Source organism: Malaya genurostris, chromosome 3 (genome assembly GCF_030247185.1).
Source record: "Malaya genurostris strain Urasoe2022 chromosome 3, Malgen_1.1, whole genome shotgun sequence".
Taxonomy (NCBI): domain Eukaryota; kingdom Metazoa; phylum Arthropoda; class Insecta; order Diptera; family Culicidae; genus Malaya; species Malaya genurostris.
This window is the reverse complement of record NC_080572.1, coordinates 224,492,017-224,514,395: the sequence shown is the minus strand read 5'-3', so window position 1 is coordinate 224,514,395 and position 22,379 is coordinate 224,492,017. Positions and strand designations below refer to the sequence as shown.

Here is a 22,379-nt window from a genome sequence, read left to right as displayed (position 1 = left end):
TGTATTTATCCGGTTTTTGCATTCAAAGTTCTTACCGACTGCCGTTGTGGACGAGACATGGTTTGCTTGTTTGTAACGGGCAACCTGATTTTGTGCTAGGGCACATATCCGATTTTAATATGTTTTCGTTTCGTCTTTTACTCATCAGAGCATAGCAGTTCAAATTGATATTTATGTGAGTTTATTTTTAGGATATATTAACCGTAATCTATGGTTCATCTGAGAGCATCAATTCCAAAAGAACTAAGGGACATTAAATTTCAATAGACTTCGCAGCCGATTGTTAGTGTACAGAACCATCGAATGGTTAGAATCCTTCTCTGTCGTGGTTTAGACATAGAACAATTGGTTTGTAAGACCGGCGTCCTAAAGCTTGCTTCATTTAGAATTGGAACAAACTTTTGCTTATATTGACGCTCTCCTAATGAACGGATTTGGAATTTCTTGGCGCCCACGTGTCGGGAATTTTGTCAGCTTCACGATTTTTGACGTTCCGCAACTCGACTGTACTTTGTAAACAATCAACATGGAAGCCGAGAGAAGGGAAAAAATTGTGCACAGTTATTTGGAAAATTCATTGTGGTCTGCATCTAGGCTAGCTAAACAGCTGAAATTGCCCAGAAATACCGTATGACGTGTTATCAAACGGTATAAGGAAACATTGACGACGATTCGGAAGCCTCAAGCCAATCATCGGAGTGGACCGGAAACTGCGTGGTAAGATTTTGAAGACGATTAAGAGGAATCCTAATCTGTCGGACCGTGATTTGGCCAGACAATTGGGTTCTGCCCTTAGTACCGTGAGGAGAACTCGACTCCGGGAAGGAATCAAGTCGAGCTAGCAAACAGTCAAATCGGACCATAAAGCAGAATAGTGTGGTCAAAATTCGTGCTCGGAAACTATATGACCAGGTGCTGACCAAGTTCGACGGGTGTCTTCTGATGGACGATGAAACCTATGTCGGGGCCAATCCCAGGTCAAAAATTTTACTTGGCAACGGCTCGGAGGGATGTTCCAACCAAATTTATATTTATTTTTGCCGATAACTAGCAAGAAAATTTATGATTTGGCAGGGCATTTGCAGCTGTGGCAAAAATTGGCAAGCTGTCATTACAGGAGTCGTTCAAGAATGGTATGCAGAGAAGGGGTCCAGTTTGTTCCGAAAAACCTTAACCCACCCAACTGCTCTCAGTTCCGTCCTATTGAGAAATACTGGCAATCATGAAGAGGAGACTCTAGGCAAAGGGAAAGATTGTCAAAGACATCAATCAGATGACGACCTGATAGAATAAGATAGCTAAAACGATGGACGAATAAGGTGTGCGCCGCCTAATGAACCGTGTTACAAGAAAAAGTCGAGAATTCCTTCGAAACCAATATTTCTCCTTCGGCAGCCAATATTTCTCCTTCATCAAGCCAATTACAATTATTCCAATATTTCTCCTTCGGCAGCCAGCTGCCCAGAGATTTAGGGCAAAAAACTAAAAAGTGCTTATGAGGAAAGGATGCGTAGTTATTATATTTCGATGATTCTAGGGGATTATAAATGAAACGGTAATCCGATAAAAAAAAACTAAAGCCACTCGTACCGATTCGTTTGATGTACCTTTAGAAACCAACAAACATTAGATTAATTTGTTAAAATACTTAAGTCAAAGATACACTCGAGGTGAACAAAAAAGTTATAATCTTTTTCAAACAGACAAACAAACATCTCCAATGAAATCGAAAGTCGTTCAATTGAACTACGCCTCAAAATTCAAAAGGCTCTGAAATCGTGATCCGATGCCGTCAGCTGTGTGTCACTCCGGCAGCTTGCGACTGGAGAAGACCTCTCGAGGCCTGCCTACAACCTTGCCCGAATGCCCACGTTCGACGCGTACCTCACAAAATCAGAAAATCACCCACTGACAGCACTCATTATCGTGCCAACAAATTCTGTCTCCGTCGAACCTACGATTTCCGTCGGTCGTCGTCGTCGTCGTCGTCTTGGTCGGTGCTGTGCCATGTTTCGTCTGAAAAAGAAAATGCAAATTTATCGTTTCACCGTGCCCGGGTTGCATCGGGCTGCAACGAGTAGAAGAACCTTTTTCTTTTTTAAAACACACAATCCGAACGCCGAAAAGTAAGCACGCGTGGAAATTTGCTATTCAAATCCACTTAATGGAGCCTTTCGAGCGTCTCTAGACACTGCTTGGCTCGAGGCAGCCTGTGTGGGTCGGTCGGTATGGTCGCGCCCACAGACGACGACCGGAGGAATAATAATACCACACTGAAAGATAAACGAGACAAACTAACCCGCCGTGATTACAAAATGCAGCCCTGGGGATCATGATTACATCGTTGAACAACCGAAAGGTGTACGGAAATTTATTCATCAATCCACGCTTCGTGAACACGTGCAACTGTTTAGATCTTCCCTTTTCTTTGCTTACGGATGACGTTAGTTAGAAAGTCCTAAGCAGCCAATTGTTCAACGCTAGGTAGGTGGATATTTACCGTGATGTTTATTGTACAACAGATTTTTTTTTGTAAGTTGTATCATCTAGAAGTGGGAGACAAACAATCACCGGGGAGCTTCTTGCCAGGTCGAGGCACGTCGTCATGCTGTCTGCGCGAGTTGGCGTCTGTTTCCTTGCTAGTGTGAATCAATTTCAACCCAAATGCAACTGGGGGTACCATCAACGGAGGCAAACCTAGCTCTCAAAACGCCTCACGCCTTCCTGGTGTTTGAACTTTCCTCCAATACAACTTCATGGATATTAGTTGATGGAGGTTTGCGTAGGTTTCCGTCTAAAGTTTGTTCCAACCACGGCTATCGTAGAGTCAGTCAGCCTAGTTTGCTTGTGTCAGGGTATTCGGTTTTGCTGACTAAACTACCATCCGATGACATGGTGACTTATCGGTGTCCGGTACGATAAAGGTATCTGTTGATACCCGTTACGGTAAATATTGACACAAACTTGAAAATGAAAAAAAAACGAAAGTAGGCGAACCACTTTCGGGGCGTAGAATAACAACATTTGTAGTAACAAAATCTTTCTATCATTTTTACGGTGATAGTTTTCGGCCAGAGGAAGTTGAATGTCTTACCAGATAGAATGCTCTGAGACATTGCTCAGAAAATAATGTCAAATTTGTGTAATCTATCGCAGAAAAAAACTTGCGAATCCGAAATAACGTGTCAATCATTGGTATCATGGATTTGATTGTTTGAACCGAAATTTCAATTGAAATTCATTACCAATGCTGCATGCTGCTTTCAGTTATTGAAAAAGTATAATCTCAAATTCAATATTTCAACATATTTTAAGTGCTATTTCATTCAATACCTAAAATTCATTAAACGACCCAGCAAGATTTAAAATGCGCTGATTCTCTGAACAATCCAAAAAGTAATAAAAATTTAAATCTTATGGTTAGAATCTCTAGTTTTTCAAAAAATATATGATTTCACTTCTCAGCAAAAGGCCTCATTGAATAGAAAAAAACACGAGTTCGACTTAAGTTCAGAGACAATCGACAATAGGGTAACGGAGTTATTTTGGCCACTCTAACTCATTTTGCCCCGTCACCCACCGTACCGGCCCCGTACCGTGTGTACTTATACAGGTAAATATTTTTTTACTCTCTTTTGTCCTGTCTTATTAATTTGTGTGACAGAATAAATTCCTCGTACTTTGGTATAGGTGCACCGTCCTAATTCCGGAAGTAAAGAAATGAAACCCTGCCCAATTCACACAATACATCAACTTATGAGAACGGTTTCAGATATTCAGAAGTGCGGAATTTAATTCGTATTTACGTCATCCAGTTATGTTTCTGACATTACCCATCCACTTTTTGCCTTTCTTAAATAGAAAGGTTATGCAATCGCTGTGAAAACCGACTTTTGAACCGAAGCCCAGAGGCCCGAGTGTCATATACCATTCCACTCAGTTCGTCGAGATCACAAAATGTTCGTGTGTGTGTGTATGTGACAAATAATGTCACTCAAACTTAGATTCAAACAAAAGGTCTTATGACCTCGTACAGTTTACTTGAATTTCATTTGGATCCAACTTCCGGTTTCAGAATTAAAAGGAAATATGTGCAAACTTATTTAAAAAATGTGCTTAATCCACCAAGCAGTGAGATGATTCTTTTTTTCTATCAATCCGCATGTGTTTTTTGCATGAATATTCTTCGGTGTTTCAGTTTTCATGACATTATTCTAATGTCCGTCGTTTTAAGTGGCAACTTGAGATTTTAATCACTTATTACTCTGTAATGTCGAAACTGCAAATCGGATCGAGTTTGAATCTAAATGTGTAACAATCGAATAAACATTCCATGATATGTCGAAGTAATTTCCACTTTAGAGTTTAGGGTAATTTAAGGTACTTCCAGAGTAGGTATTCAGGAACCAGCATAACCAAAACGGATTCCTATGGCCATATGACAATAAATTGCAATATTTTTTAGTCCAACTTTAAAGCTTTTCGGGATTGTCATCTTCTATATCGCTTCGAATTTTAAAAATTCATCATCCTTTAATAATTGGATAAAATTGGATTTATTTTAATTTGAACTTTTGTTTCTGAAATTCGATTTGTTTTTTTTTTTTGAGAAAACGATTGAGCTTTGAGAAACGATTCGATACTGGAACCGGAATTCGAAATTGGGTGTAACCGAAGTCCCGGGTTGGCGGTTCAATGCATAGGACGCTGGTCTCACAAGCCAGTTGTCGTATGTTCGAGCCCCGACCTGGAAGGATTCTTAGTGTCAGTAGGATCGTAGTAGTAGCCATGCAATGATTCTGTACGCTAAGAATCGGCTGCGAAGTCTGTTGAAACAGAAAGGACAAATTCCACAAAAGGAATGTGATGCCAACACTTTACTTTTTGTAGCCGAAGTCAGACAAATTCACCTGAGTAGCTGTATAGTTTACATTTGTTTCAAAATGTTTGAAAATCAATGTAGACATCTTTGAGAAATCGTAGTGTGAATTAAATTTTTGGGTGCCTTCCGATACGAAAACTGAATACAACCAAAAATGAAATAAGTTTATTTTGTTATTGATTATCCGAATCTGCTAACCCGATAAACCTGATTAATTTATGTGAAATAGACATTTTTATACTAATCACCCTGTATCTCCGAAACCGGAAATTGGATCTGACTGGAAAACAAGATGTTTTATAGGATCTTAAAACTTTTCATTTGAATCTTAGATGATTCTTAGATTTCATTTGAATCTTAGATCGGTTCAGCCATTTACGAGAAAAATGAGTTACACAGTTTTAATTTCGTTTCACATATCATCCTGTAGTTCCGGAACCAGAGGTCGAAACCAAACATAATTCAGGAACCTTGTTTGGGAGTGTACGACTTTTCATATGAATCTGAGTTTGTAGAAAACGGTTGAGTCATCTCCGAAAAAAATTGAGTGAAATTATTTGTCACACACGCATTTGCTGATCTCGACGAACTGATTCGAATGGTATATGGCTGTTATGTTCTTCCAGTAAGTAGTTTAATTCAATATAATTATGGAATTGCTTTCAACTCGAAAATTCTGCCATCATCTGGTTTACATATGGCATATTCGAACGATTATGTTGCCAAAAACGAACCGTGCTAAAATCGGTCCGAGGCAAAATATCATGCTGTACACATTCTTTTGGGTACTTAGAAACAAATGTATGTAACAGTATAAAAATTCGTGTATTATGTTGCTCGCAAGCATTGATTTGTCATACAATGCACAAAACTCCTACTGCTGGAATAGGGGAAAAAGTCGCTTACACAAAAATCTCCGTTAAAAATGGACGGATTTTAACAATCTATGTCTTGTTGGTTAGGTATTACCGTGCGGAATCTAAGTCTGAAAATATATTTTGTTTTCAAGGTCAATTGCGACGGATACTGTCAAAAAACTGAATATTTTGACATAAAACTTCGTATAACTCAAAAAGTAAACATCCGATGTTAAAACCATTCAATAGCGTTCTGTGCGACGGGGAGACCTTTCATTTGCGACGAGTTTGATCAAAATCGGTCCAGCCATCTCTGAGATCTCGACCTCTTTCAACACACATACAGACACAAACACATACACACTCGGACATTTGCTCAGTTCGTCGAGCTGAATCGATTGGTATATGACATTCGGCCCTGGTATATGACATTTTTCTAAAGTTTGAGCGAATTCTATACCTATTTTTTATATTTATAAAAAAAGGTAAAAGCGCACTCAATTTTCTCGGAAAAGTCTTAACCGATTCTTTAAATTCTTTAAAAAATCACCGAGAAGTTGATCTAGATCCGACTCGCGGTTCCGGTATTACAGCGCGGTTAGTGAAAACTTGCAATTTCATGAGTATTTTGTCACAAGCGATAGCGAAACGAGGTGCACATTTTTATAAAACTTACTGCTAAATTCATTTAATTGGCAGATCTTGTTAATTATATATAATGAATATATAACCGATAATAGTGACGAAAATCACCAAAAAAAACGGAACTCACTTCGAATTCTCAGCATTATTCTTCCTGTCTTTAAATATACTGTGCAGTTTTATCCTGATCCGACTTCCGGTTCCGAAATTATAGGGCGATGAGTGATAAAACATTCAAATCGTCATTCAAAATGACAATTCAAAACTAGCACGCGACGGTACGTGAGACTGTGCTCCGTTCGCAGCGTGCTTTGTTCAATTTCTTATAGCGTCGCGGGTTCAGGTGAAAAAATGTAAATTTCTAATTCTTTTATTCAATTTGTACCTACTTGTTAGTGTTATTACAAGATCTTGATAACGGTGCTTTTCAATAAAAGTACACTTATTGCCTTTCACATGTAGAAAGTTTATGCTATCTTTTAAAAAACTTGATAGTGAAAATCGGCCCAGCGGGCTAAGTGTTCTATATCATTCGACACAGTTCATCAAAGCAAGAGCAATGTATGTGTCTGTGCGTGTATGTGTGTGAGTATGTGTCAAATAATGTCACTAACAAAATAAAAAATCTCATAGTCCAATAGGTTGCTATTGAATTTCACACCGAAAAAAAGCTTATTACTAATAAATCATTTATTTTAACTCGGTTTTACGTTTATCTTAATCTTCATTTGCAACCCATCAAGGTTCGTCTTTACCAGCTGACAACGAACCCAACGTCTGGACAAATAATTGCAATGAAACAGAAAAACTGCACGACGTTTCTTCCAACACCAACCAATGGACAAGTAAGCCATCAGAACATCGCATGATGACCAAAAGGAATTCAACAAGTAAATTCAGCTGAGGTTTGAATCTGTACTTATATCTCGATATTTTAAAACAGTTCGTTTATATGACATGGTTCACTACTGCAGTTGTTTTTGTTACTTACTCAGAATAGTTAAATTTGGCATACCTGAAAAATTTGAAAAAAGATAAAATTGTTAAAAGAGTGTAATCAAAAATTAGCATTCCTGAAAAATTGGAAAATATATAGAATAGTTCAAAAAGTGTGTACTTAAAAGTCATGTTTTTATCATAAACGCTCAACTGTTTCATATTGGTTCGATTAAATGATTTTAGATGAAATTTTCTCTGACAGAGAATACATAAATGGCAAGAGAAAGGTATTATCACACCACTAGGTGGATAAGATAGGGTTTTTTGTCGTATTTTTCTGAAAAAAAAACAAGTACTAGAGCATCGTTTGGGCCAAAAAATGTAGCTATTGGAGACATTTTGTCGAAGGTTTATCAAGAGCAACCTCAATGAGCACTATTTGGAATACGGCCAGACGCATGAACTCGAACCGTTGGATATTTGACTTTGTTAGGAAAGTTTGTTCTTACGCAGAGCATTATTCGAAATCTCCTCTAAATAATGGATTCATTGATTGCTCCTTTTCAATGATAGAATTTTCTATAGCACTCTTGTCTTGTAACAATAACGCTCCTGGGTTGGATAGAACTAAATTCAACTTGGTGTCCGACCTCGCAAGAAGACGTTTGTTGGAATTGTTCAACAAATTTCTTGAGCAAACCTAACTGGAGGCAAGTGAAAGTTATCGCCAATCACAACTCATATAGACCCATTGCAATGTTGTCATGCATCAGAAAATTGTTCGAAAAAAATATTCTTCGACGTCTTGAGACTGGGGTCGAGACGAACGGTTTGTTGTTGTCAGTTTGACTTTCGTAGAAATAAAGGGACGAATGATTGCCTTGCATTGCTTTCGTCTGACTTCCAAATTGCTTTCGCTCAAAAAACAACGAATGGCATCTGTATTTTTAGACATTAAAGGAGCTTTTGATTTAGTTTCTATTGATGTTCTTTCAGACAAGCTCCATCAGCATGAACTTCCAGCGGTTATAAATAATTATTTGCACAACCTTTTGTTAGAGAAGCGCATGTATTTTTCGCATGGCGATTTTGCAACATTCAGAATAAACTACATGGGTCTCCCGCAAGGCTCACGCCTCAGTCCGCTACTCTATACTTTTAACATGAATGACATTGACAGCTGTTTACTAACCCCATGTACACTACGACAATCGGCCGATGATGCCGTGGTTTCAGTTATTTGTTTATTTGTTTATTTGAACAGTGTCCAACATGCATAAAACCTTCTCATTTTTTGCATCAACAGATTCTAAACTAACTAAAACTAATTAGATAGTTACTGGACCCAAAGCCGTTAACCTGCAAAAACATTTGCAAGAAACCTTAGATAACTTGTTCGTTTAGGCTGTTCATCTGGGTATCGATTTCTCTGCGGAGAAAACAGAGCTGGTCGTCTTTTCAAGAAAGCATAATCCCGCGTAGCTTCAGCTCCATGCTATGGGAAGAATCATCGCGCAAGTCTTGACTTTCAAATACCTCGGGGTGTAGTTTGCTTAAAAATGCACGTGGGGACGACACATTAGGTATCTGATAATAAAATGCCAACAAAAAGTAAATTTTCTTCGAACAATAATAGGATCTTGGTGGGGTGCTCATCCGGAAGATTGAATAAAATTATATCAGACAACGATACTTTCAGTGATGGAATACGGATGCGTTTATTTTCATTCCGCTGCAAACTCTGATATTATCAAACTTGAGTGAATTCAGTATCGATGTCTGCGAATTGCCTTAGGCTGCAAGCATTCGACGCATACAATGAGTCTTGAAATTCTGGTGGGAGTTCTTCCATTGAAAGATCGCTTTTGGGAGCTTTCATCACGACTGCTAATAAGATGAGAGGTACCGAATCCCCTGGTTATTAATACTTCGAAAGACTAGTCGAGCTTCAGTCTCAAACAACTTTCATGACAGTATATTTTACTCAATTGTCACAGGAAATCAACCCTTCAAGATATATTCCTATCCGTGACAGCCTCCTAAAAGTCCCTGACTCAACGTTATTTTTCGACACATTCATGTTGTGCGAAGTACGTGGAATCCCGGAACACCTACACTCGATGGAAATTCTAAAAATATTTTCAAGTAAGTTCAGGCATATTGACTCTGAGAAAATGTTCTACACGGACGGATCATGAATTGAAGAGGCTACTGGGTGTGGTTTATTCAACAATAATGTTTCGGCTTCAGTTAGGCTTCAAGAACCTGCATCTGTTTATATATTATTTCCTTTTCTCAGATAGTCCAAGTGCATTTGAATCCATTCGCTCAAACATGGCTGGCAAGAATGAACCTTTTTTCTTGGGCAAAATAAAACAGTGCCTGAACGACATATTGAATAATAATTATCAAATCACTATAGTGTGGATTCCGACTCATTGGCCCATTCTAGGCAATGAAAGAGCCGATATTTTAGCCAAACGTGGTGCTATTGAGGGTGAAATTTATGAGAGACCTATTGCTTTCAACGAATTCTATAGCGCGTCTCGCCAAAGAACACTTGCCAGCTGGCAAGCTTCTTGGGATAAAGATGATCTGGGTCGGTGGATGCACTCAATTATTCCTAAAATATCGACAAAGGCATAGTTCAGAGGACTGGATGTGAGTAGGGACTTCATTCGTGTGATGTCCAGACTCATGTCCAATCACTACACGTTAGACGCACATCTCCTTCGAATTGGACTTTCCGAGACTAATCGCATTGTGCTTGTGGCGAAGGTTCCCGCTATGTTGATCATGTCGTTTGAACATGCCTGGAGTGTCGTGATGTCAGATCTCAACTAATAAATTACTTGTGACTCAAGGTAGACTATCCAATGTGCCAGTTCGAGACATTCTTGCTTGTCGTGACCATTCTTACATGAAAATTCTTTATCATTTCATAAAGACAATTGGAGTTTCAATTTAATTTTTATTTTATGTTAGACTCCTTCCTCTTCCATGAGTTCAACCAATAGTCAGCTTCTTATATTGAATGAAAGTGATGAACTGACACAAAGAAACCTGAAATACTTATAAAATCATATACAAAATAAGTTTTTTTTTGTTTAATGGAATTTATAATAGAAAATCGCCTAATAAAAACAGTGTTTAGATTAACTAATGAATTCCGACATACTAATATGACATTCGAAAGGTTTAAATTACTATGTACTGTGGATGCCACGGCGAAGAAAAACTTATGTATAGTGCCTTATTGAATAAGCGTATTAATGAAGAAAAACAAATCTCCTCGTCCAGATGGAATGCTGAATAATACCGAGTTTGACGTGTGTTTCTTCATCGATCAAAATGCAGTCCATGTCTTTGGCCAAAATACGATTTTCGATTCTCAGCACTAGAGGCGTGCTTACTTCTACTTTGAATTATTGCAAACCTCTGAGGCATTGGATGGATTGTTTTTCATTTAGAACTCGACTGTATTTCAATGTAAAAAAATATTATCATGAATATTTAACCGGAAACTGTTCCTTACAAAGTCGTCAAAGTCAACGTTAATAAGGGAGCTGTATGATTATAATCGACTTGTAAGACCAAAAATTTTTAAGTAAACTTCACATTCACCGAAAACCAAACTGCTTCGAATATTTATCGTTTATAAATAATTTAGTTGATAAAATACAGTAAAACGTTGGCAAAATTGTTTCGTAGCTCGAAGAAAAAACTTTAGAATTATATAAACCATTAGTAGCTTTCAATTCGACTCTAACAAACGAGTCTATTCAAGCTTCTATTACAATTGTAAACATGGTAGAAAACATAACAGCGAACTGATAACGCTAGTTTCTTGGCAGTAGTGCATCTATTTGGGATCTCACAGTAATCAGCTAACTTCGTTTCTGTGATGAACTTTGGTTGTTTATTGTACGCTCAGGCATTCATTAAATTCACGATCATTTTAGACGAAATTCAACATATTCTATCTCTCTTTCCAGTTACTTCTTGACAGCTGTTCAACTAACCCGTACCGCCGCATGGTTGTACCCCTGCAAGCGACTTGGCTGGGGTTCATACACACTGCACAAACAGTGCGTCCTGGAGAATGTAGTCATTAAAAATGAAACGCTGCTGTACCGGATCTACTTTCCTCCGGTTGATCTGGAAATCGAATCCGGCTTCATACCGGACTTCAGTCGGGAGGTCGCAGAACGAATGAGCCCGAAAACTAAGCGACTTTCGGTACAGTTTTGTGGCACTGAGCGGGCATTCATCAGGGAATCCTTGGAGTATGTTCAACTTAGTTACAATATGATCTCCGAAGTGAGTTTCGATTCCGCACAGCGATTGAACGTTTGGTCGTTGCATATGAACAATAACAATTTGCGGGACATTTCGTTCGTGAGTGACATCGAATCGTTGGTAATTTTGACGGCGAGGAAAAATTTAATAAGTTCGGTTGATTGGAACACGTTCAAGAACTTGCACCGTTTGTTGACGTTAGATTTAACGAGTAACCTAATCAAGAAAATTGATAGCTCGACTGATCTACAACTACCAGTGCTGAAACGTCTCATTCTAGGAAGCAACAGAATCGAACAGTTTGACCTAAACGGATTAACTTTGAGTGAAGTCAAAGAATTCAACATTTCGTATAATCAATTGATGAGCATCAACCTTTTCGATTTCGACCGAACCTTCCGCGCACTAGAATCTATTGATGTGAGTAACAATCCCTGGAATTGTGAAAGGCGTCGGCGGTTTGACGACAGAATGATTCTGACAGGAGTGATCAAACGACGATCGATGTCTTCGGAGCAAGTCGCCTGTCACGAAGATCAACTAGAAGCGATCGCGCTGACTACACCGGAAGCGATACATAAAGAACAGTACAATTTTAATCACATGAAAGATTTTTATTCCGATCAAGTCAAGCAACACGACATCAGCAGGCGACTAGCGATTGCAAAAGAAAGATTTTCGTACCTAAGCTATGATTTAGAAACGATGGACACTTCCTTGCGTAAATTGAATCAGAAAACCGCTCATCTGTTCCAGTTATACAATCTACGAACGTCACGTAACATAAACATCTCTAGCCTAGCGTGCTACTCTTGCACATAATCTCCGAATGGAATAATAAAGCCGTAAAACCGTAAAATTATTATTCATTTATGTTTTCTTCCGATCGAGCTTATTAAAACACAAACGACAGCGTCTGGATGGCGGAGTTAGGATTTCCGCTTTTCGAAGGTCGTGCCATATCAAAACTACAAAGTTATCCTTTCAGTTTGTTTTTCTTTTTCTTCGTCGGTTTGCTCGTCCCAGGGGTAGTTGTTTGTTGATCACAAACGATCCCCCTTTGCTACGAGCGTGTGTAAACAAAAGTGTGTCAGTCAGTGTTGGTACCTGTGTTTTGTGTTATGTTTGGTGGTTCTCTTTTCACTTCCGATCTGTTCGTGAATTTCTGTTCATGTGTTCCGGTGTTTTTTTTCTATTCCGAGAGTTGTTTTGGGAAATAGGATTTGTTTACTTCCTTCCGGCTTAAGAACGATACTAATACGATTTATGCTATTTATTCGTTTTTCATCAATGCTTTGGTAAATTAAAAGAAATCCCAATCTTAAACATTCTTGTATAAAACTGTTATATTTTAATGTTTGGTTTTCACAGTATTGTTGAACCGTTTAACTCAATTTTTGTAACGAAGTGAATAAATATTGATATCGACTTATTATAATGGATCATTCAAGAACCAATTAAATGAAAACGGATAGCCTTCGCCATCTTAGAGCTTAAGTGCTGAGACCAGTGTGCTTTAGTGTTTTAGAGTTATTTTCACGCTTCAAATCTGATTTTCTCAGAAACTGTGACGAATATCAAAAAACCCAACTGACAATCTCTTAGAAAATTAGATTGTGGTAATTTGAAGGGGAAAAAGCTTGTTTTTACCCTCAAATTTATGCTAGATGCACATAACCATTTTAACTTAAGTTTACGTTTCGTCTTCGACTCATCAGTGAGTCAGCAGATTATGTTGAACTGCTGACGCAAACCCCCGGATCAACATAATCCGCTTAGCAGACGTGAAGTTAATGCTATTTGCAAGACACTTTTTTATTACACAAGAAGTGTAACGTCTAAACTGACGTCTCCAACTTATTTCTCAACGGAAAAATTACAAAATGTTGTTCGAATGATGCTTTTTATCATGCAAAACATTGGAATTTACTTTGTTGAACGGTAATTCTGGAAAAAATTAACAAAAATGATGATTTTTCCATCGTTTAGACCCTAACCCCCCCTTAAGCAGTGTGTCCATTGCCATTGTCAAATCCATGTGACGTTTATGAAGTACCAACTTTCAAAGTACTTGGTCATTTTTAACACAATGAATTTAAAATAATTTCGTGTGTTAATTTATCATTGTTACATGACAACAAACCTACTTAATGAGATGATAAAATTCACAAATCTGTGAATATTCTCCGACGTTCAATCACACATTACCTTGTAATTTCGGAACTGCAAGACGAATCGAAGGTAGAAAATGTATGAAACCTGAAAACCATGAATTAGTATGACAAATAAATTGAAATAGTTTTGTGCCCAACTTTTACGATTTTTGATATTGTCTTGTTCTATGACGGTTTGAATTCTACAAACTCATCATCCAGTAATTTCAAAATTCATCAGTTAAATTCAGTTTTTGGAATGACTGAGTGGAAACATAACGTACCATACATCCAAGAATCTATTCTGTTCATCAAACACTTGTCTTCTCGCTCTATTCCTATTTTCCGTTCAAGCACTGAGTAGGATAGCGTATTTATATTCGCTTGTCACCTTCTCTACTGGTGAAAAAAAAGGCTGTCTCGTATATGGGACATTGTGCATTAAATTATCTGAAACTCGCGGAGTTTTTTTTAAAACTATTAGTATGGTAAGTTACTAAACAACCAAAAAAAATGTTCATGTTATTTCATAAGTATAGAGAGCTCCTGAATGTTTTTGAAAACAGTAGAAATCAGCTGTGTACAATTGTGTAAATTCTTGTTTTGTGTCAGGTAGATGCCGCTAACTTCTCTCGATATGAAGGGAATTATATGAAATTTTGTTGTGAGTAGATAATGCGTCCAAAATATGGAACATCATGCAATCGGTGAAAAATATACATTACAACGCTTTGTGGATTTTTTTTGAAATTTGGGACTCAATGCAATTAAGAGTTAAATTCGCCTAATGGATTGTTAACCATTCCGTTAGTTTCGAAATTCTTAAAAATCAGTGGAGCCATCTTAGAGAAATCGTAGTGCGTTAAAAAAATTATAATATTTTTGGGTTCCTTCCGGGATCGAAAACCGAATACCGGTAAAACTGAAATAAGTTTATTTGGTCGTCGACTATCAAAATCTGCAAACCCGATAAACCCGATTAATTTTTGTGAAATTGACATTTTTACACCAATCACCGTGTATATCCTGAACCGGAAGTCGGATATACACTAAGGTCTCTTTTTACACGGTTTTTTTTTCGCACGGTTTTTCTATACACGGCTTTTTTTACACGGATTCCGGAATTAACACGATTTTTATTTACACGGTTTTCGCAATTAACACGGTTTCTGATGAGAGTTTAAAAAGAACTGGCATTTGTTTTTTTGAGAAAAATTTAAAAAAAGGGAACAGGTTGTTTGTAAAAAAACGATTATGAGAGTTAATTTAAAGTTTGAAAGTGAACTAAAATCATTCATTCAACGATTCACGGGAGTATTGACTGTCGTTCCATAAAATGAATAATCAGTCTTCAGATTTTGAACCCCTGTTGAAATTACACGACAACGTCTCTTCCGCTCAGTTGTGGTGTATGATGTCAGCATCGTCATTGATATCATCGAGAATTTCGGAGAGTTGAAGAACTGGTCAAATTCACTTCAACTCTTCATCATATCGAGCAGTACAGTATTTAATACCCATTTGAATGATATAGCTATAGTAGTATTATGATTTACGCCGATGAAATGAGTTGCTTCAGCATGACACATAGTTAACGCTCGTATCCCTACTGTATTTTACAGTATTGTACTGTATTTTCGACTCAAATACTGTGTACTGTTTTTAACCCTCAAATCTACTGTATTTCAATTTGTACTGTATTTTTACACTGAAGTGTACTGTATTTTTCACATTAAAATTTAATACAGAATTTTAAATCTTCAACGCATCGAATTTCGATATGTGGCAGTACAAGAACAGTAACAACACGTAGCGAATGTGAATGAGAACACAACAACAACACACACAAATTTTTTCATTAATAATTCTTGTTCAGAGCGCGTCACAACAATCAAGCGAAACTTTGATGATTAAAAAAAAGAAAAATGTCTCAACCAAAAAGAAAATATACTTTAAATTAAAATCATTATCAAACACGTCCGCTTCTCAAAAAACGTTATTATTACTTTCGCACATTTTTCAGTTTTTGACGAATTTTAAAATGCCCTAAAAAGGAAATAAAAAATAATTGAGTTTATGAACTTGCTTTGAACGATTTGTTTAGTCTTGTTAAGACGTAGAGCCGTATTGAGTAAGTTTTACTTATATGCGAATACAACTGTGTGATGAAAACCGCGAAAAAGCTACCGCAGAGACGGTACTCGAACCCGAAAATAGTTCCTATCCTCCTAAATCGTTTTGCCAATTAAGCTATCCTGCATGTGAAACATACAAAAAAACGGACTAATTGAGGGCTGAAACACCTTGCGGAGGGATTTTTATTGAGAAATGACTACAAATGAACGCCGTAGGGTCCGAGCACAGCTGAATGTGCTCGGCTCCTATGATCAGTTAGGCTGTTTGTATGTGTGTCTCACATGTAGGATAGTTTAATAGGCAAAACGATTCACCCGTATTTGGCTTGCTACGGGTTCGAGTCCCATCTCTGCGGTGGCTTTTTCGCAGTTTTCACAACATAGTTGTATTCGCATGTCATTTTTTCAATCTGTTTTCCTCGTAAGATGCTGATCAAATTTATTTGCTTTTGTTTTTTATTCACTATTTTAAAAAAAGCGTTCTGTAAAATGTACTGTATTTTTGATTTTTACGCCAAATGTACTGTTTTTCGTAAAAAAAATATACGAGCGTTACACATAGTAATACCTTTTCTAATTTGATTTATATTCATCTCTATGTATTCTGCCCCTTTAATTCTGTCTCTGCGTGCATAGATCTTCATCCAATACCCATGTCTTCCCACTCAGCTTAGTTGAAAATGACTGTTAAGATCGTTAGTGTTTACTACACATCGCACCTTCGGAATTGAAAAGAACTGATTCTCAAGCTTGATTTGTAGTGAAAGTGTTTATTGGTGGTATTTCTAGCACTTTAGTCGAACGATCTAATTTGAAAGTATTAACGTTTTTTTGAAAGCTGAATGCATTATACAGAAGACATGAGCTATTTAGATTAATTTGCTTGTCGTACAACGCGTTTTCTAAGTATTCTAATTTTAATATATTATCCAATGTGTTTTATCAAGTATGACTTCTCGTAACCTCTGGCTGTTTTTTAGATTTCCGTTTTTATTGTGAAACAACAGTTACATTTTCACAGTTATGTGCACCTTGTATAAATTTGGGAGTTAAAAAATAAACATTTTTTTCCCTTCAAATTATCAAAAGTTACATTTTATCCAAAATAAAACAAACAAATAATCAAATCTACGGTTTTTGGAATTATTGCGTAAAATTTTCCACGGTTTTTTTGCACGGTTTCCGCAACTAACACGGTTTTCTTTTAAACGGATTTTTTTACACGGTACGTAATCCCCGTGTAAAAAGAGACCTTAGTGTAATTAAAAAAAGGCGGGTGGGTAATGACATAACTGGATGTTGTGAATACGAAAAAACTGGCATGACGCTATTTCTCACATCACATTTCATTTTATACCTGCTACTGGCAGCGGTGTACGGACAGCCCCTTTGCCAAAATTCCTTTTCTTGTTCGCAGAACGGGAAACAGTGAGACGACAGGTTCTCGATGTTGCTCTTATGTGTCTTATTTCGGGAACAGTTGCTCAGCAAATGGTAGCAAAAATGAACCACGTCATGGGTTAAATGGTTAAATCAAACAGGTTTTCCAATAGTGTACTACTGAAAAACTTCAATGTTGTTGCAATACACGTTCAAGTTGAAAATTTTCGATTCTATTGGTAGTTAGATTATATAAATCCTTCTACAGATCACTGAGCTATGAGCTTTCAAAATACGAGAAAGGCAAAAGCGCCTTATGAATTATCCTTTTTGATACTCGTTTATACCAAACATTTCAGAAAAGTTTAATTTTGAACTATTTGAGAATATGTCACACAACTGAAAATTTTACCATGTAATTGTGATCATGTTTCCGATGACATGTCGCAAGAAATTTGCTGACCCATTAGATACAACAGGAGATATTCACGATCAAAAACTTATCACTCTCTCAGAGGGTAAATTTTGAAAAGGCGCCCCATAGTAAAGTTAGTCGTATTCACGACAAAAAAATTGAGATAAGTTGAATCTTAGATGGAGGGAATTGGTTTAGCCATTTCCGAGAAAAATGAGTGACATTATTTTAATTTAATTTCGTTACACATATCAATCCGTACATCCGAAACCAGAAGTCGAAACCAAATGAAATTCCGGAACTTTGTATGGGATAATAGGATTTTTCATATGAATCTAAGTTTGTAGAAATCGGTTAAGCCATCTCCGAGAAAATTGAGTGAAATTATTTGTCACACGCACACATTTGCTGTTTTCGACGAACTAACTCGAATGGTATATGGGTGTAGAAATTATGTTCTTCCAGCAAATGTTGTTGCAAGTAGTCTAAATCAATTTAAATATAAAATTGTTTTAAATTTGAAAATACTGTCATCCTTCAAATACATATGTCATATTCGAACGAGTATGTTGCCAAAAACAAACCGTGCTAAAATCAAAACGGTGAATTGTCATGAAAAAGGATGCTGTACACAGTTTATTTGGTACTTAGAAACAATTGCATACAACAGTATTGAAAATCGTTTTTCACTTTGCTCCCAAGCATAAAAAATTCTACTACTGGAATACGGGGAAAAGACGTTTACATGAAAATATCGATAATGGACGAATTTTAACGATCTATGGTTTGTTGAACAGCTATTATCGTGATTATCGCGTGAAACCTCAAAACAAATTTTGTTTACAAAAAAAGCAAAAGAGACAAAAACAAAATCTCGTCTGATGGTAAAGCAGAAAGTGAAGATAGACTTGTGATGCGGTGTGTGTTTTCTGTTGAATTGGTTTCCATAGATATAGGACTATAATTGAATGCTGTGGCGCCCAAGTAAAGTGAAGCATTCTTAATTTCTTCTAGTCAATTAGGCTGCCTTTTCATGTGTTTTCATATGCAGGGTTGTTTAATTGGCAAAAAAACAATTTCCCCGGTTGAGAGCCAGTTACGGGTTAGAGCCCCGTCTCTGCGGTAACATTTTCGCGGTTTTCATTACATAGCTGCACCCGCATGCCATTTTTTCAATCTGTTTTCCACCTTAGATACTGATCAAATTAAAAATTAGCTTGAGACTGTTTCACGTCTTAACAAGGCTAAAACCAAATCATTCAATAGCGTTCAGGCTGCCGAGAAAATATTTCATTTGCGACTAATTTGATCAAAAATGGTCCAGTCCTCTCTGAGATTGACAACACACATACAGACACACACGTACACACAAACGGATATTTGCTCAGTTCGTCGAGCTGAATCGATCGGTACATGACAATCGGCGTACTGGGCCTCGCAAAATTTGTCTAAACTTTAAGTGATTATGATTATGATTAATTGATTACTATCATTCTATAATTTTCATTTTCTGTTCCTACAAATATGGTCTCTGGTTAGGTGAATATCGCAAATTTTTTTTTAAATATAATTCAAAGTATCGTCCATCGCCAGTAATTACATTTTCCCACCTCTCAGGCGATTTTCGAATTACATGTCGAAAAAATGTCTTGTCTTTTAAGGTGATCCAAGTTTGAAGCCAATTTTCGATTTCTGCGAAGGAAGTAAACCGATGACCTTCCAGATAGTTCAGCAACCATCGGAACAACCAGTAATCAGAATGAGCAATGTCAGCAGAATACGGCGGGTGCGGCAAAACGTCCCACTTGAGCATTTCGAAATATTTTTTCACGACTTTTGCGAGGCCGAGCGCTGTCATACAGGAGAATAACTTCATCATGTCCTTGCTTGTATTCCGGTCATTCTTCTCGTAATGCACGAATCAAACGCATCAATTGGATCCTATACCGATCGCCCGTTATATAGGGTGATTTTTTAAGAGCTTGAGAACTTTTTTAAACAATAAAACGCATAAAATTTGCAAAATCTCATCGGTTCTTTATTTTAAACGTTAGATTGGTACATGACATTTACTTTTTGAAGATAATTTCATTTAAATGTTGACCGCGGCTGCGTCTTAGGTGGTCCATTCGGAAAGTCCAATTTTGGGCAACTTTTTCGAGCATTTCGGCCGGAATAGCCCGAATTTCTTCGGAAATGTTGTCTTCCAAAGCTGGAATAGTTACTGGCTTATTTCTGTAGACTTTAGACTTGACGTAGCCCCACAAAAAATAGTCTAAAGGCGTCAAATCGCATGATCTTGGTGGCCAACTTACCGGTCCATTTCTTGAGATGAATTGTTCTCCGAAGTTTTCCCTCAAAATGGCCATAGAATCGCGAGCTGTGTGGCATGTAGCGCCATCTTGTTGAAACCACATGTCAACCAAGTTCAGTTCTTCCATTTTTGGCAACAAAAAGTTTGTTAGCATCGAACGATAGCGATCGCCATTCACTGTAACGTTGCGTCCAACAGCATCTTTGAAAAAATACGGTCCAATGATTCCACCAGCGTACAAACCACACCAAACAGTGCATTTTTCGGGATGCATGGGCAGTTCTTGAACGGCTTCTGGTTGCTCTTCACTCCAAATGCGGCAATTTTGCTTATTTACGTAGCCATTCAACCAGAAATGAGCCTCATCGCTGAACAAAATTTGTCGATAAAAAAGCGGATTTTCTGAATGGACCACCTAAGACGCAGCCGCGGTCAACATTTAAATGAAATTATCTTCAAAAAGTAAATGTCATGTACCAATCTAACGTTTAAAATAAAGAACCGATGAGATTTTGCAAATTTTATGCGTTTTATTGTTTAAAAAAGTTCTCAAGCTCTTAAAAAATCACCCTGTAGCATCACCTGGTTGTAGCAGCTCATAGTACACATCACCATCAGATGCACAACCTGACCTTCGAACCATAAATATTCGGTTCTGGTGTAGATGTTGTGATCGATAGCAACAATTGACCAGGCATAGCGTAATATTTTTGCTTCTTGGAGTTATCACAGAATTGCAAAATCATTCACTTTCGTTTTTTTAAATAAACAGAACTATCGTTTCATATAAAAGAACTTCTTTCTTCTAAAAGAACTCGTTCTATTGAACCGTTCGCGGACGAATTGAGCACCTCTACACGGAACCATCCGCGATCCCATTTCAACCAGAATATTAGTTGATTTTCTGAATTCGATTGGTTAAAATTTGGTACAACTAATCGATTGTTGTTTTAACTAAACTGTCATTTTTGTTTTTCGATTAGCAGAAACGATGGTTGAAACAACTAATTTAACTGTTTGAAAAAAAAAATACTGCCAATTAGTGAGGACACATACCTTTCAATTTCAACAGATATTTTAGTTGAAATAACTGGTGTTGTTATTGAAACAAAATTCTGTTAGTTGAAAAATAAATCGGTTTTATTTGTTTTAGACATTGCAAATAGTTGAATCAACTCGAACAATGTTATTGATTTGCGAAAATAATCAAACTATACTTACTAATACACGTCATGATCTATTTGAAATAAGTTCGGTATGCTGAGGTTCATGAAATAAATATCGTTGTTAAAATAAAGGGTGATTTTTTAAGAGCTTGAGAACTTTTTTAAACAATAAAACGCATAAAATTTGCAAAATCTCATCGGTTCTTTATTTTAAACGTTAGATTGGTACATGACATTTACTTTTTGAAGATAATTTCATTTAAATGTTGACCGCGGCTGCGTCTTAGGTGGTCCATTCGGAAAGTCCAATTTTGGGCAACTTTTTCGAGAATTTCGGCCGGAATAGCCCGAATTTCTTCGGAAATGTTGTCTTCCAAAGCTGGAATAGTTACTGGCTTATTTCTGTAGACTTTAGACTTGACGTAGCCCCACAAAAAATAGTCTAAAGGCGTCAAATCGCATGATCTTGGTGGCCAACTTACCGGTCCATTTCTTGAGATGAATTGTTCTCCGAAGTTTTCCCTCAAAATGGCCATAGAATCGCGAGCTGTGTGGCATGTAGCGCCATCTTGTTGAAACCACATGTCAACCAAGTTCAGTTCTTCCATTTTTGGCAACAAAAAGTTTGTTAGCATCGAACGATAGCGATCGCCATTCACTGTAACGTTGCGTCCAACAGCATCTTTGAAAAAATACGGTCCAATGATTCCACCAGCGTACAAACCACACCAAACAGTGCATTTTTCGGGATGCATGGGCAGTTCTTGAACGGCTTCTGGTTGCTCTTCACTCCAAATGCGGCAATTTTGCTTATTTACGTACCCATTCAACCAGAAATGAGCCTCATCGCTGAACAAAATTTGTCGATAAAAAAGCGGATTTTCCGAATGGACCACCTAAGACTCAGCCGCGGTCAACATTTAAATGAAATTATCTTCAAAAAGTAAATGTCATGTACCAATCTAACGTTTAAAATAAAGAACCGATGAGATTTTGCAAATTTTATGCGTTTTATTGTTTAAAAAAGTTCTCAAGCTCTTAAAAAATCACCCTTTATAAACAGTATTTTATATTGACATGTCATATCATTAGGGCTGGGAAAACCACCGATCACTGCTGATTTCAAGTGATCTTAATCAAGGAATAAATTATCATTACGAAATCAGAACTGATCTGATCTCTAAGTGATTTTGATTT

General features: G+C 37.2%; 2 protein-coding genes across 3 annotated transcripts in view; one reads left to right on the top strand and one right to left on the bottom strand.

Moving 5' to 3' along the window:
- Window positions 1-22,379, bottom strand: part of LOC131439132 (eukaryotic translation initiation factor 5B) — a 338,283-nt gene that overhangs the window by 118,963 nt on the left and 196,941 nt on the right. The window lies entirely within an intron of this gene.
- LOC131439133 (uncharacterized) lies at window positions 11,214-12,484 on the top strand. Its single transcript, XM_058609795.1, has 2 exons — window positions 11,214-11,244; window positions 11,316-12,484. Exons 1-2 carry the CDS (start codon window positions 11,225-11,227, stop codon window positions 12,439-12,441), a joined length of 1,146 nt encoding a protein of 381 aa, XP_058465778.1. The 5' UTR covers window positions 11,214-11,224; the 3' UTR covers window positions 12,442-12,484.

Excerpts from the sequence above, each read along its gene's own strand:
- LOC131439133 (XM_058609795.1), top strand. The coding sequence starts at position 11,225 with ATGAACTTTGGTTGTTTATT. Across the intron at positions 11,245-11,315 it reads ATGAACTTTGGTTGTTTATT|TTACTTCTTGACAGCTGTTC; the intron begins GTACGCTCAGGC and ends CTCTCTTTCCAG.